Source organism: Rattus norvegicus, chromosome 1 (assembly GCF_021556685.1).
Source record: "Rattus norvegicus strain SHRSP/BbbUtx chromosome 1, alternate assembly SHRSP_T2T, whole genome shotgun sequence".
NCBI classification, from domain to species: domain Eukaryota; kingdom Metazoa; phylum Chordata; class Mammalia; order Rodentia; family Muridae; genus Rattus; species Rattus norvegicus.
In genome coordinates, this window is record NC_141534.1 from 92,200,961 (window position 1) to 92,215,000 (window position 14,040).

The 14,040-nt window shown below is 54.9% G+C and overlaps 1 protein-coding gene across 1 annotated transcript in view; it reads left to right on the forward strand.

Moving 5' to 3' along the window:
- The window catches only part of Megf8 (multiple EGF-like-domains 8), a 49,037-nt gene that overhangs the window by 21,053 nt on the left and 13,944 nt on the right, over positions 1–14,040 (forward strand). The window contains 17 exon segments of the mRNA NM_053628.2: positions 145–381; positions 1,201–1,319; positions 1,399–1,530; positions 1,617–1,730; positions 1,955–2,203; positions 2,679–2,878; positions 3,181–3,391; positions 3,476–3,725; positions 4,451–4,583; positions 6,922–7,169; positions 7,249–7,359; positions 7,489–7,607; positions 8,174–8,381; positions 9,577–9,757; positions 10,281–10,444; positions 11,027–11,171; positions 13,022–13,253. Of these exon segments, the coding sequence (NP_446080.1) occupies positions 145–381; positions 1,201–1,319; positions 1,399–1,530; positions 1,617–1,730; positions 1,955–2,203; positions 2,679–2,878; positions 3,181–3,391; positions 3,476–3,725; positions 4,451–4,583; positions 6,922–7,169; positions 7,249–7,359; positions 7,489–7,607; positions 8,174–8,381; positions 9,577–9,757; positions 10,281–10,444; positions 11,027–11,171; positions 13,022–13,253 (3,053 nt within the window).

A 14,040-nucleotide genomic window follows, 5' to 3' on the forward strand; every position in this document is an offset into this window, starting at 1 on the left:
TAGAGTCCTTCAGACTCTGGCCCTTTTCTTGTGCTGATTTCCTGACTCCCCATTGTAGCTGCGTGGTGTCTCCAAACCTTTAACTGTAATCCTCATCTCCAATGGACTGTGCCCCTAACTCCTGTCCTACGTGACCTGCCCTAGGAGATCTCCTTCTTCTTCCTGGAGCCCTACCGCTCTTTGGCCTGCTCCTCCTACTCCTCCTGTCTGGGCTGCCTGGCCGATCAGGGCTGTGGCTGGTGCCTCAACAGTGCCACCTGTCACCTGCGTCAGGGCAGGGCCCACTGTGAGGATGACGGGAACGGCGAGTCCTTGCTGGTGCTGGTGCCTGCCCTCTGTCCACTCTGTGAGGAGCATCGTGACTGCCATGCCTGCACCCAGGTGTCTACTGGACCACTGGAGGGAGTAGGGCATTCATGAAGGAGGCAGCTAGAACAGGGCCTGGGGTGGGTCCCTTAGGCTTAGCATGGTCAGAGTCTATTGTCCTCGGTCTCTAAGGCTTGCGTGGGGAGTAGAGGGAGCTAGGTGGACAGATGGGCACCTGGAGTCAGAACATGCCCTGAGGCAGAGGTCAGACAAATCACCAGGGGGAGCTGGGTGTCTGTGCACTGAAAGCAGATGAGCGTGGAGCAGACTGTCAGGCCTGCTAGCTCCCTGCTGGTGCCACTCCTCTCCCTCTGCTCAATGCCTGTTTGTGGGCAGAGTTTGTTCCGGTGACCTGCAGGGCAGCCATGGGCCCCAGACTTGCCATTACTCAGCCCCAAGCAGAGCCTTGTTTTACTGGTGTCAGACCCATCCCTTTCTTTCCAGTATTCAGTCTTGCCACATAGCATGGGCCGGCCTCCAACTCATGAGCTGCTTCTGCCTCAGCCTCCCAAGTGCTAGGACCACTGCCATGTGGCACGAGGTTGGGCTTCCGGCTGGGCTTTGTGTAGGCTCCTGGTCTGGTGCCTGAGGCTGGGAATAAATCCCTGTTTGCCCTTCACTGGATCCAAAGGCTTGTAAATCCACCTGCCCCTCACTCCTGACAGAAGTACTGTTGTCCTAAGGGGTAGACAGACAGATGGCTGTGTGTGAAGGTGGGCTGCAGGCAGTGTGCACTGGGAGGAGGTGGTTGCAGGTAGCCTAAGGGCAGGAGGGGAGGCAGCTGGGGTTTGGACAGGCGATGGACTGAGTTCTGACCTTGGTCCTCTGCCCTAGGACCCCTTTTGTGAGTGGCATCAGAGCACCAACCGCAAAGGTGACGCAGCCTGCAGCCGGCGAGGCCGGGGCCGAGGCGCTCTGAAGAATCCCGAGGAATGCCCCCCACTCTGCAGCCAGTGAGCCCGGCTAGGTCCAGGATGGGGTGGGCATGCATGGGGCTGGGCTGGGGTGACCTGACCCTGCTCTTACCCCCAGACGCCTGACCTGTGAGGACTGCCTGGCCAACTCTAGCCAGTGCGCCTGGTGCCAGTCAACTCACACCTGCTTCCTGTTTGCTGCCTACCTGGCCCGGTACCCACACGGGGGCTGCCGTGGCTGGGACGACAGGTATATACTCCAGCACTGGGCTGATGACATGGGGCTCCTGGCTGGGGCGGGCCCTGGGCGCTGACCCCACCACTATCACTCTGCAGTGTGCATTCAGAGCCACGCTGCAGGAGCTGCCACGGATTTTTGACTTGTCACGAGTGTCTACAGAGCCACGAGTGTGGTTGGTGTGGCAATGAAGACAACCCCACTCTGGGACGGTGAGGACTTGGCTGGTGGGTGGGCCTTCTGCCTCTCCCTCTGTTTCTCTGCCCTGTTGCCCTGTCCTGTGCTCTGTGGCTGCCCTTCTGCTTCCTCACTGCCATCTCTTGCCAACCCTCTACCTTCCCCGTCTCTCTTTGCTGCTGCTGGTCCTCACCTGTCACTGTTTCCCTGGGTGTCTCCTGTTTCTATATTGTACCCACTTTGATCTCTCACTCCACAGGTGCCTACAGGGGGACTTCTCCGGACCCCTGGGTGGGGGGAACTGCTCCCTGTGGGTGGGAGAGGGCCTGGGGCTGCCTGTGGCTCTTCCTGCCCGCTGGGCTTATGCCCGCTGTCCAGATGTGGATGAATGTCGCCTGGGTCTGGCGAGGTGTCACCCACGGGCAACGTGCCTCAACACGCCTCTCAGCTATGAGTGTCATTGCCAGCGCGGCTACCAGGGTGATGGCATCACACACTGTAACCGCACGTGAGTGACATGTGGGTTGCCATGGAAACATTGTCAGGAAACATTGCTCAAGGTAGAGGGAGGAAGTGATCATGGTAGTGGGCTCTCACGAGAACCGGTGTCCCCAGTTAGCAGGGGATTCTCACCTTGCAGACAAGGACCTCAGTGGAAGGACAGGGTACCCAAGGTAATTCTAGTAACCATAGAAACAAGATACTCCTGGACGGTGGGCCATAGCCATGGATGGAAGATGGAAGCGGACGTAGTTGGAAGCGAGGAAAGGTTTTCATAGTGGTGCTATGTAGTTTCTATGGAGACAGGTATCACCACGTGCGAGAGAGTTGCCTTGGAAACACATTTACTTGCACAGCACAGGACCATTGAAAGAGGCAGCCGGTTGTGAGAGTGTTGCAGTGGGTGGAGATGGGGTGCTTTGACGACTCTGGGTCCACCCAGTCTCACCCCCACCCCACCCCGCCTCCTCATGGTCCTTCAGGTGCCTGGAAGACTGTGGCCACGGTGTGTGTAGCGGTCCCCCGGACTTCACTTGCGTGTGTGACCTGGGTTGGACCTCAGATTTGCCACCACCCACACCTGCCCCAGGACCCCCTGCCCCACGCTGCTCTCGAGACTGTGGCTGCAACTTTCACAGTCATTGCCGCCGGCGGGGACCTGGCTACTGTGATGAGTGCCAGGGTAAGCCACCGTGCTGCGTCACAGCCAGCCTTGGGGCCCTTCCCTTTTCAGGGCCCTAGTGTCTTCCTTTCTGAGACTCCCCTCAGGTTGTGCTGTGAGCCCCTGCCCCAGTCTCTGCTCCTCTGTCATCTCTGTCTTGTCCTCACACCCTGTTGGGGTTTGCGCTTTCTTTCCTGGCCTAGGACTTGTGTGACTCTTTGAAGCAGCTTGGGAGGGGGGTCTGGGATCAACTGAGTCAGGTGGTCTGGGCTCCTTTCTGTCCTTGCTCCTGACTTGTGTTATACCTGCTGGGACCTCCACAGACTGGACATGGGGGGAACACTGTGAACGGTGCCGGCCTGGCAGCTTTGGCAATGCAACGGGCTCTGGTGGCTGCCGACCCTGCCAGTGTAACGGGCATGGAGACCCACGTCGTGGCCACTGTGACAACCTCAGTGGGCTCTGCTTCTGCCAGGACCATACTGAAGGTGCCCACTGTCAGATTTGCTCTCCAGGATACTATGGGGACCCCCGGTAAGTCAAAGAACTTGTGGGGTTTGGCAGAGAGGGGTTAGGGATCCCATGGGGTAAGACAATGTCTTTTATCTCCTTCTGCAGAGCTGGTGGCTCCTGCTTCCGGGAGTGTGGGGGTCGTGCCCTCCTCACCAATGTGTCCTCAGTGGCTCTGGGCTCTCGCCGCTTTGGGGGACTTCTGCCTCCAGGTGGTGGGACAGCAAGAGCTGGACCCGGCCTGTCCTACTGTGTGTGGGTTGTCTCAGCCACAGAAGCGCTGCAGCCCTGTGCCCCTGGGACCCTCTGTCCCCCACTCACCCTCACCTTCTCTCCAGACAGCAGCACCCCTTGCACAGTGAGCACTAGGGGTCTAAGACTTGGTGTATAAGCCGGAACCATGTCCCCTTCCCAACCTGGTCCCCTAAATAGATCCCCACCCCTTGCCACTGGTTGGTTTGTTTGATCCTACATGTCTGAAGCCATTGGTCAGGTCATCCAGCCCTTTGTACTGGGTCTTAGATCCTCCTGCTTCTCAGTTCTTTTCCTGTTTCCCTGTCTGTTATTCTTCCTATCCTCAGGCACCTCCTCCTAGACCAGGCATGGGCGCTTCTTAGATCTCGTGTGCACACCCTGATTCATTAGTAGGGGGTTCCACTACTAAAGTACTAAGTGCTTTTAGAAAGAGCTTTGGTGCCAGAGGGCCTGGTTCATTAGCCATGTCTGCTTTGGATGCAAGATGGGAGGGGTAGCCTCCCACGCTGGGAACTAATGATGTACACAGTGTTTTCAGACAGCCCACCCTAGACTCAGGTTGCCTGACCACCCCCACCCCCCCTGTGTGTGTGTGTGTGTGTGTGTGTGTGTGTCTGTCTGTCTGTCTGTCTGTCTGTCTGTCTGTCTGTCTTTGGTATAGGCTCCTACTGTGTAGCCTAGACTCACAGTGAATTCACAGACCTACCTCACCATCCCATGTAGTTGAGATCTGAGGGACATTCCTCTACACTCTGTTCTCTCCCCTTGAAGCCCTCGTCTCCCAGATTCCAAGCAGATCCCAAATTCTTAACTCTGTATCCTTTTCAGCTGAGCTATGTCCTGGCCTTTGATGGATTCCCACGCTTTCTGGACACTGGGGTCGTCCAGTCAGACCGGAGCCTCATAGCTGCCTTCTGTGGTCAGCGGCGGGACAGACCTCTCACCGTGCAGGCTTTATCTGGTATGGGAGCTTGAGGGAGTGAGACTGGTCAGTGTTAGGCTTCTACTCATCCGTCAGTGTTGGGGGTGGAATCCAGTACGGGTTCCCTTCGGTGCTAGGTAGATCCTCTCCTGCTGACCACACCTCTAGCCCTCAGTGGTGGATCTAGACACACGTTCTCCCCAAGCTACAGTCCAGCCCTAGTTCTGAACTTTGTTAAACTAGGCTTTGTATCCCATGCTTCTACTCCTGTCATTGACGGGATTTAGGACCCAGGTTCTAGCTCAGGGGATGGCATGGGTTTCAGGTGACACGGTGCTTTTCCTGAATGACATAGCTTCTCTCCATCTCTGGACTTTAGTTGAGATGTGTAGGTTGGTTTTGGAGAAAGGGATGGATAGGGCGTCTCTGAGGCACTGGTGTGGGGGACCCTAAGCCATTCCCTCATCCTTATGGTTCTCAACCAGGGAGTTTTGTCCCATGGGGACCTTGGCAATGTATAGAGACATCTTGAATGACAATTAGAGGTTCTTCTGTCCTCTGGCAGGCAGACAGAGAGATGGGGCTGTTCGTAGTGTACACAGGAGTGTTCACACCAAAGGGTTGTCCACCCCTCAGCATCCACCTGGCTGAGAGAATGGGACACTTAGGAGATGGGGACATGGGATGAAATGCCAAGGACAGACTGGCTACATGGGGTGCTTTAAGCAAGTTTTGGGAAGTGCTTTTCTGTGTGTAACTCAGTTCTGAGGCTGGAGGCAAAGGGTTTCGCTTGTGTGAAACACAGGCCATGAGGCAGCCACTGAAACCGAGGGGCTCAGAGAGTCAGACATGGGTACAGCAATGAGCCAGGGCTACATCTGCTGCCCTCTGGGCTGGGGAGAGGGACAAACTGCCTCTTTTACTGAGGCAGTGGAAGGGAATGGGCCCGACCTTGCCTCAGGAACTATGGCCAGAGATGTCTTTAAGGGGGGGAAATCGGCTAGAAACAGAAGGTCAGGGGATGGGGAGTGCAGCTTCTCCAGGCAGAAGAGTAGCAAGACCAGGCTCTGAGAGCAGGCCGACTGGGGTGTACAGATGGCAAAAGTGGGAGGTCATGAGTTCAGAGGAGTCTGTAGGGCCCTATGGGTACCAGGAAGGGAGGGGTTTTTTTTTTTTTATTTGAAAGAAGGTCTCGTTGTGAAGCCCAGGATTCCCCCAAACTCATGCAATCCAATTCTCTCAGTCTCCCTAGTTATGGGATTATTACACGGTGAGCCACAGTTTCTACTGTGCCCACCCCCTCTCCCTCCAGCCCTTCCTTTTAGAGCCAGCTTCTCATAGCCCAGGCTAGCCATCAACAGTGTAGTTGAGGATGACCTTGAAATCCTGATCCTTGTGCTTCCAGCTCCCCAGTGCTGGGGACCGAACCCATGGCTTTGTCCCTGCTAGGCCAGTGCTCTACCAGTTGAACTATGTCCTAGCACCTGTCACCTTCTCTCCTGAGAGCTAGTAGCATCGCCAGTGTGCGCCCGCACCACAGCACTCTCTCAGGAGTACTGCTGTCACACAGGAGCGCAGGGAGCTGGGAAAGCTCTGCAGTTGACCATAGCAGGGTCAGAGTGGCCCTCACAAGATCACAAGGGTCACTGGAGGGCAGAACATAGGGCAGCCAGGAGACAGTGGGAGGCGGTGCTAGTGTCCAAGAGGAGGCTCTGCTTTGCTTGGCAACCTGGAAGACGGCGGGCGAGCAGCGGGCAGACAGAGGAACCTAGGCTTGAGTATTCGATGTCCTTTACAATGCAGGGACTGAACCCATGGCCTTGCCTGTGGTAGGCACATGTTCTACCGTAGATCTAGAGCCCTAGCCTAACTAAGATTTAGGTAGAAAATGGCTGGAATTAAGAGCCAGGTGTGGGGCTGGAGAAATGGCTCAGTGGCTTCCAGAGCACACCAGTTCAATTCCCAGCACCCACATTGCAGCTCACAACTGTCTACAACTCCAGTTCTGTAGACGATCTGCTACCTAATGCACATAAAAATAAATAAGTCTTTAAAACAAACAAACAAACAAACAAAGAATAATAATAAAAGAGGAGCCAGGCGTGGTGGCACATTCATGTAATCCTAGCACTTGGGAAGGAGAGGGAGGACAGGGGTTCAAGGCCATCCTCAGTGATATAGGGAGCTCGAGGCCAGCCCGAGCTATTTTGTCTAAAAAAACAAAACAGCCTCCCCACTCAAAACTGAGATGTGTGGAACCTGAGGTGTTGGGTAAGGGGAGGGTACATTGCGAATGGCTGGTCTCTGTGGTTTTTCTCCACAAGCATAGGAGCAGCGCCCAGAGTAGGGTTCTGCCCACCTCTACCTCTCTCCACAGGGTTACTTGTGTTGCACTGGGAGGCCAATGGCTCCTCCTCCTGGGGATTCAATGCTTCCGTGGGCTCTGCCCGATGTGGATCAGGAGGCCCTGGCAGTTGCCCTGTCCCTCAGGAGTGTGTGCCCCAGGATGGGGCTGCAGGTGCTGGGCTCTGCCGATGTCCTCAGGGCTGGGCTGGGCCTCACTGCCGCATGGCTCTGTGTCCTGAGAACTGCAACGCCCACACGGGGGCAGGGATTTGTAACCAGGTACAGGTGGGGCAGGAGCTGCCAGGGAGGGTAGGAATGGTGTTCGGGGCTCCTCTGAGCTGCTTTCTGATGTCCTCAGAGCCTAGGTGTGTGCATCTGTGCTGAGGGCTTTGGTGGCCCAGACTGTGCCACGAAGCTGGATGGTGGGCAGTTGGTCTGGGAAACACTCATGGACAGCCGCCTCTCAGCTGTGAGTTAGGGCAACAGCTTTGTCCTGTGGGCATCCTCTACCTCCATTCTTGGGACTACCATCAAACTCTCCCCTTTGTCAGGAGACATGGCCTTGGCCTGACCTCTGACCCCCTCATTTCCACTGCAGGACACTGCTAGTCGCTTCCTTCACCGCCTGGGGCATACTATGGTAGAGGGACCTGATGCTACTTTGTGGATGTTTGGGGGACTGGGTCTGCCGCAGGGCCTGCTGGGAAACTTGTATAGGTAAGGACTACTATAAAAAAAATTCGTTTTTCCTCTTTCATTCGCCCCTGTTCCCAGAATGATGACTCTGAGGCTAATTATTTATTAATAAATGCCTTGGTCATAAGTGTTTGCTCATTCCCTGACAAGCTTGTAACTAATTTAACCCATTCAAGCTTTCCTGTGTCTTCCACATGGTTAGTCACTTCTCCGTCAGTCCTGACCTGCTTCTTCCTCAGTGTCTCTCCCAGAGTCTCTTCCCTGCGTCTCCTCTTATTCTCTCACTATTTCTCAGAGTCCTCTCTTCCTGCCAGTGTCCCACCTCCTTTCTCCTGCTTCAGCTCATTGGCCATTGGCTTTTTTATTGACAAATGATGCTTATAAGAGATTCTCTGTGCAGATTACTCTAGTGAGATGAGATTCTTATGTAAGAGATCTCATTTTAGGGACTGCTGAGATATCTCTTATCTGAGTTACTGCAGAAAACCACTCAGGATTGTTTAGGAAAATAACCAACGGACTCTAGGACATCTCTAAAGATGCGGGGATGACTGCTTAATGAGACTGATTCTGTGTTTTGGCTCCAGGTATTCAGTCAGTGAGCGCAGGTGGACACAGATGCTGGCAGGAGCTGAGGATGGGGGCCCAGGCCCATCACCCCGCTCCTTTCACGCAGCTGCCTATGTACCTGCTGGCCGTGGTGCCATGTACCTGCTGGGGGGCCTCACAGCTGGGGGCATCACCTGTGACTTCTGGGTCCTTAACCTCACTACCCTACAGTGGAGACAGGAGAAGGTGAGCATCTGTCTCCATCCTAGCCCTGTTCCTCACAACACATCTACTGATGTCCACTGCAGTTCCTTTGAGTTTCGTCACTAGAGGAATCTAACTTCAGGATACCAACAGAAGCACAGGAATATGACCTGGAGGTGTATTTTAGCTATAGGAATGCCTAGAATCCCCAGTGAGGGACTGGGGGCGTGGCTCAGTGATAGAGCCCCTGCCTAGAATCCCCAGTGAGGGGCTGGGGGCGTGGCTCAGTGGTAGAGACCCTGCCTAGAATCCCTAGTGAGGGGCTGGGGGCGTGGCTCAGTGGTAGAGCCCTGCCTAGAATCCCCAGTGAGGGGCTGGGGGCGTGGCTCAGTGGTAGAGCCCCTGCCTAGAATCCCCAGTGAGGGGCTGGGGGCGTGGCTCAGTGGTAGAGCCCCTGCCTAGAATCCCCCAGTGAGGGACTGGGGGCGTGGCTCAGTGATAGAGCCCCTGCCTAGAATCCCCAGTGAGGGGCTGGGGGTGTGGCTCAGTGGTAGAGCCCCTGCTTAGAATCCTCCAGTGAGGGGCTGGGGGCGTGGCTCAGTGGTAGAGCCCCTGCCTAGAATCCCCAGTGAGGGGCTGGGGGTGTGGCTCAGTGGTAGAGCCCCTGCTTAGAATCCTCCAGTGAGGGGCTGGGGGCGTGGCTCAGTGGTAGAGCCCCTGCCTAGAATCCCCAGTGAGGGGCTGGGGGTGTGGCTCAGTGGTAGAGCCCCTGCTTAGAATCCTCCAGTGAGGGGCTGGGGGCGTGGCTCAGTGGTAGAGACCCTGCCTAGAATCCCCAGTGAGGGGCTGGGGGCGTGGCTCAGTGGTAGTTCCCTTACTTAGCTTACACCAGGTCCTGGGGTCAATACTCAGCACCATAGTAGGATAGGGAATTATAAAATTGAATTTGACTGGTTGGCCTAGGTTATACATTTGTAGCTCTAAGCTGATCCTTGGACAGGGGTCTGTAACACTCTCATTGGCCTGATGGGATGCAGTTCCACCCAGCAATAGAGCGAGCACAGGGATAAGGACTCTGGGATCCCTAAATAAGCGGGTGTGTAGTGGCCCTGGCTGGCAGGCGGGGTCTAAGCAGCCTGTAGAACTCTCGAATCCGTAGCTGGGGCTGATTTTACTTCTGTTTGTACAGTGAGCCTTCCTCTGCTCCCTTGGATGATATTAGCTCTCTGTCTTACAGGCCCCTCAGAGCATAGAGCTGCCAGCAGTCGCTGGTCACACCCTTACTGCCCGTCGAGGCCTGTCTCTGCTCTTGGTGGGTGGCTACTCCCCTGAAAATGGCTTCAACCAGCAGTTGTTGGAGTACCAGCTGGCAACCGGCACGTGGGTGTCTGGAGCCCAGAGTGGGACGCCCCCAACAGGTGAGGAAGCTGCAGTGGAAGCTTTCCTTAAGTCTGGGCTTTCCCTAAGCTTCCTGCCCACTGCCACAGTCAGCCACTGCCCAGTCTACTTAACACAGACTCTCCTGCTGTCACCTGAGTGCAGCCAGCTTTCCAGAGGACCTTCACCGCTCCCTCTCAGTGCAGCTGCCATTTCCTTCCCCGACTACTAAGATCCCCACCTTTCAGGGGCGCTTCATTCTCTTCCGTCCTCTCCTCCTGTGTCCTGTGTCTCCCCCACGTGCCTTGGGCACCTCCTGTTAGACATTCCTCCACCCTGCCTCTCCCGGCTGCTCTGCCACACCTTCCCGGCCATTGGCTATTCTCTCTGCAGTTGTCTTCTAGACCCTAAGGAGAGGGGAGGAGTGAAGGGCTCCCCACACCTCTGGTCTCAGAGCCTTTTGGGCAAGGGATGTGGTCATTAAGAAGAGGAGCCCTGGAAGTCAGGGGTCACTGCTGGCTGTCAGCCCTTTCCTGCATCTCTGTGGTCCTTCTGCCCCTCTAGGTCTCTATGGCCATTCTGCGGTCTACCATGAGGCCACCGACTCCCTCTATGTGTTTGGGGGTTTCCGCTTCCATGTGGAACTGGCGGCGCCTTCTCCGGAGCTCTACTCCCTGCACTGTCCTGACCGCACCTGGAGCTTGCTGGCACCTTCTCAGGGGGCCAAGGTTAGGACAGCGGCTGTAGCCACAGAAGGGGGTTCCCCAGGGACTGGCCCCACCCACCCAGATTCCTGTCCCCTCCTTTCAGTCCCTTTAAATGAACCGTGAAAATGCCAATTGTTTCTTCTTCCATCCCTGGTTTGAAGAGAAGAATTCTTGACAGGGAAATGGGAGGCATGGTTTCTGCCCGCCACCACTCTGACAGATCCCTCCCCTTCCTGAGCCCCGTCAGTGCTTTCCTGTCCGTGACTTTAAGGCCAAGGACACGGGTGTGGGAGAGCAGGGACCTGCCTGTGCTGGTAGGGACAGTCGCATGTGATGTACACATCCCCAAGCCCCTCTGAGGGAGGGGTGCAGAAGAGACCACATTTTACAGGGAGTGGATAGTTCTGTGGGCTGCTTTGTAAGACCCAGAGTTTCCTTCCCAATCGGGTGAGGATGGGATGAGCTGGTTGAGAGGATGGGATGAGCTGGTTGCGGCTGGGAAGGAAGTTCATGAGTGGCAGGTGGGTTGGGGAGGTGTGTGGAGCTGAGGCTGGGTCTGACACCTAGGCTTCCCTACGCGTGTCTCCCCGTGTGTCTCCACAGCCCCGGCCCCGGCTCTTCCATGCCTCAGCCCTGCTGGGGGACACCATGGTGGTCCTCGGGGGGCGCTCGGACCCCGATGAATTCAGCAGTGATGTCCTGCTCTACCAGGTCAACTGCAACACCTGGCTCCTGCCTGACCTCACCCGTGAGTCCCTGTCCCCAGCCATGGCTCTAAAAGTCACTCGGGTCTCTTAGGACCCATCAGCAAAGTCCCTTTCCTCTCCATACAGCTAGAGACCACGGACTTCTTTTTAATTTGGTTGTTCAAGACGTAATTTCTCTTGAAGGTCAACCTGAAGGAGTCCGGTCTGTCCTTTCATGTGTGGGTCCTAGGGTTTGACTCAGCTCATCAGACTCAGGGGCAAATGACCACTCTCTGAGCTATCTCATAGCCCCTTCCTTTTTACCTAGAATGTTTGTTTTTGTTTATGTATTGCTTTGTTATTTTGAGACATAGTATCATTATGTCAGCTTGGCTTGCTTGGAAGTCACTCTCTAGACCAGGGTAACCTTGAACTCCTGGAGATCCACCTGCCTCTGAACCTGAGTGCTGGGATTAAAGGTGTGGGCCACCACAGAAACATGTTTTTATTCTAGATATAAAAGTAATAGGGATCATTGTACATAATTTATAAAATATGAAGAAAAACAAAACATCTGTAGCAAAAGCCACTTTTGAACGTGGGAAGTGCCCAGGTTTTCTGCCAGGCTGGAGACGGGCTTAGAGAGGGAGGGGTGGCTCAGCAGCTAAGAATGCTTCCTGTGTACTTGTGAAGACTGGGGCTTAAATCACAGCACCCACACAGCAAGTCGAGTGTCCCACCTGTGCGTGGAACCCCAGCTGTGAGGCAGGCAGAGACAGGAGCTGCTGGTGCTTGTTGGTGTTGGCTAAGAAGCCTCAGGTTCCAAGTCCAGGGAGAGACCTTGCCTTAAAGGGGTAGGAAGAGAGCGTTAAAGGATGCATAACACCTGACGGGGTGCATCCCTAACTCTCTTTACTCTGCCTTAACCTCTTTAATATTCATTCTGTCTGGGATTAAAAATAAACATTAATTTATGTAATATGAAATTAATATTTTAAACATTAAAAGCCAGATGTGCGTGGCCAAGTGGCAGCACACTTGTTTGGCATGTACAGCGCCCCAGCTTCAGCAGCACATGCACGCACACACACATGTAACTTTAATTTTTTCAAAACCTATTTTTAATGATGCTTCTAAAATGCTCTAACCTCCCTTGTAGCCCACCCACCCACCAGAGGTAGTGGAAAAGAAAAGAAGGGAGTGGGAGGAAGTGGGAGGAAGAGCGACTCCTGTCTGTGTTGTCAGGACATCAGCAGTTCAGTCACAGGTCAGCAGCGGCAGCTCGATCCACTCACACACACTTCATGGATGCACCCAAGGTGCAGCTTGGGCGTGTTAGGCCAGCACTCGGTCACTCAGCCACACGCCCAGCCCATCTCTCCTCCTCCTCCTCCTCCTCCTCCTAACCTGTTTAGATATGTTTATTTTACATGCATGTTTGTGTTTTGTACATGTTTGTGTACATGTGCCTTCAGAGGTCAGAAGGAGGCACACAGCCCCTAGACTTGGAGTTGCACAGTTGTGGTGCTTATTTATGATATATAAGTACACTGTAGCTGTCCTCAGACACACCAGAAGAGGCATCAGACCCCATTACAGATGGTTGTGAGCCACCATGTGGTTGCTGGGAATTGAACTCAGGACCTCTGGGAGAGCAGTCAGTGCTCTTAACCGCTGAGTCATCTTTCTAGCCCCCACCTCTCTTCCTGTTCTTTTTTCTGTTTGCCTGTATTTCTGTCCCTGTCTTTGCTGCCTGATTCTCCTGTCTGTCTGTCCGTCTGTCTCTTTCTGTCTTTATCTGCTCCCTTCTACTCTGTGCTCTCTGGATGTCCCTACTGACCAGTCTTTCGATGGGTCTCTTCTTTGTGCTTCCTGCTTTCTACCTCTCTCAGAACACCCTCCCTTTCTTCAGGTCCAGCCTTTGTGGGGTCCCCGATGGAGGAGTCCGTGGCTCACGCAGTGGCAGCAGTGGGTAGCCGCCTGTACATCTCTGGAGGATTTGGGGGAGTAGCCTTGGGCCGCCTGCTGGCATTAACCCTGCCCCCTGACCCCTGTCGTCTGCTGCCTTCACCTGAAGCTTGCAACCAGTCTGGGGCCTGCACCTGGTGCCATGGTGCTTGCCTGTCTGGGGACCAGGCCCACAGGTAACCATAGTGACTGGCAGTTCACGGCACAGTACACTCCGGTGTCCTCAGGGCTTTAGGAAGTGAGCTGGACTTGAGGAAGGGTCTTGAAGTTTGACTGTCAGGTTCTGCTTCACACATGGGGGAGAGAGTGATCATCAGAAGTGGAGGTGGTTGGGAATACTCCAGTATGAACCCAGCCTGTACCTCAATATCTCCCCCTTTGGAGGAACTGGTTTAGACCAGCAAAGATTGAGAGGGCGCTGCTCTGAGGGCATTTGAAATGCCCTCTGACACCAGAAGGGCAGCTCAGAAAAGGCTTCCAGTACCTGGCTGGGACCAGGCTTTGATGAGTCTGCAGTCTCCTCAGCTGCAGGAACGAAGACCAGGCCTCTGGAAACCAAGCAGTCCCTGGGTTAACTCATTCATCTGCCCTGGTGCCATGACGGAAGCCTACTTAGGGTTTCTGTTTGTCCTGTGGTAGGCAGCGGGGCATGTCATCCTGCATCCTGCAGTACTGTTAACGGATTTGATTATGGGATACTGACCCCCCCCCCCATACACACTTGTGGGAACCTATTCCTTTCCAGGGGATTTCAGCCCTATGCTGGGGGGTGGTGGGTGGGGTGGGGGAGGATAGATGTTGGAGACCTGAGCAGATTGATTCCTGGAGTGCTTGTGGGGGCAGAACAGCGAGGAGGGGGCACAGAGAGGCTTGACCTCTGGCTGGGTGAGGGGAAGAATGCTGTTTTGGGTAGGGGTAGGAAGGAGGAGGAGACAGTTGGTGATACCTCACATCACAAAGGGG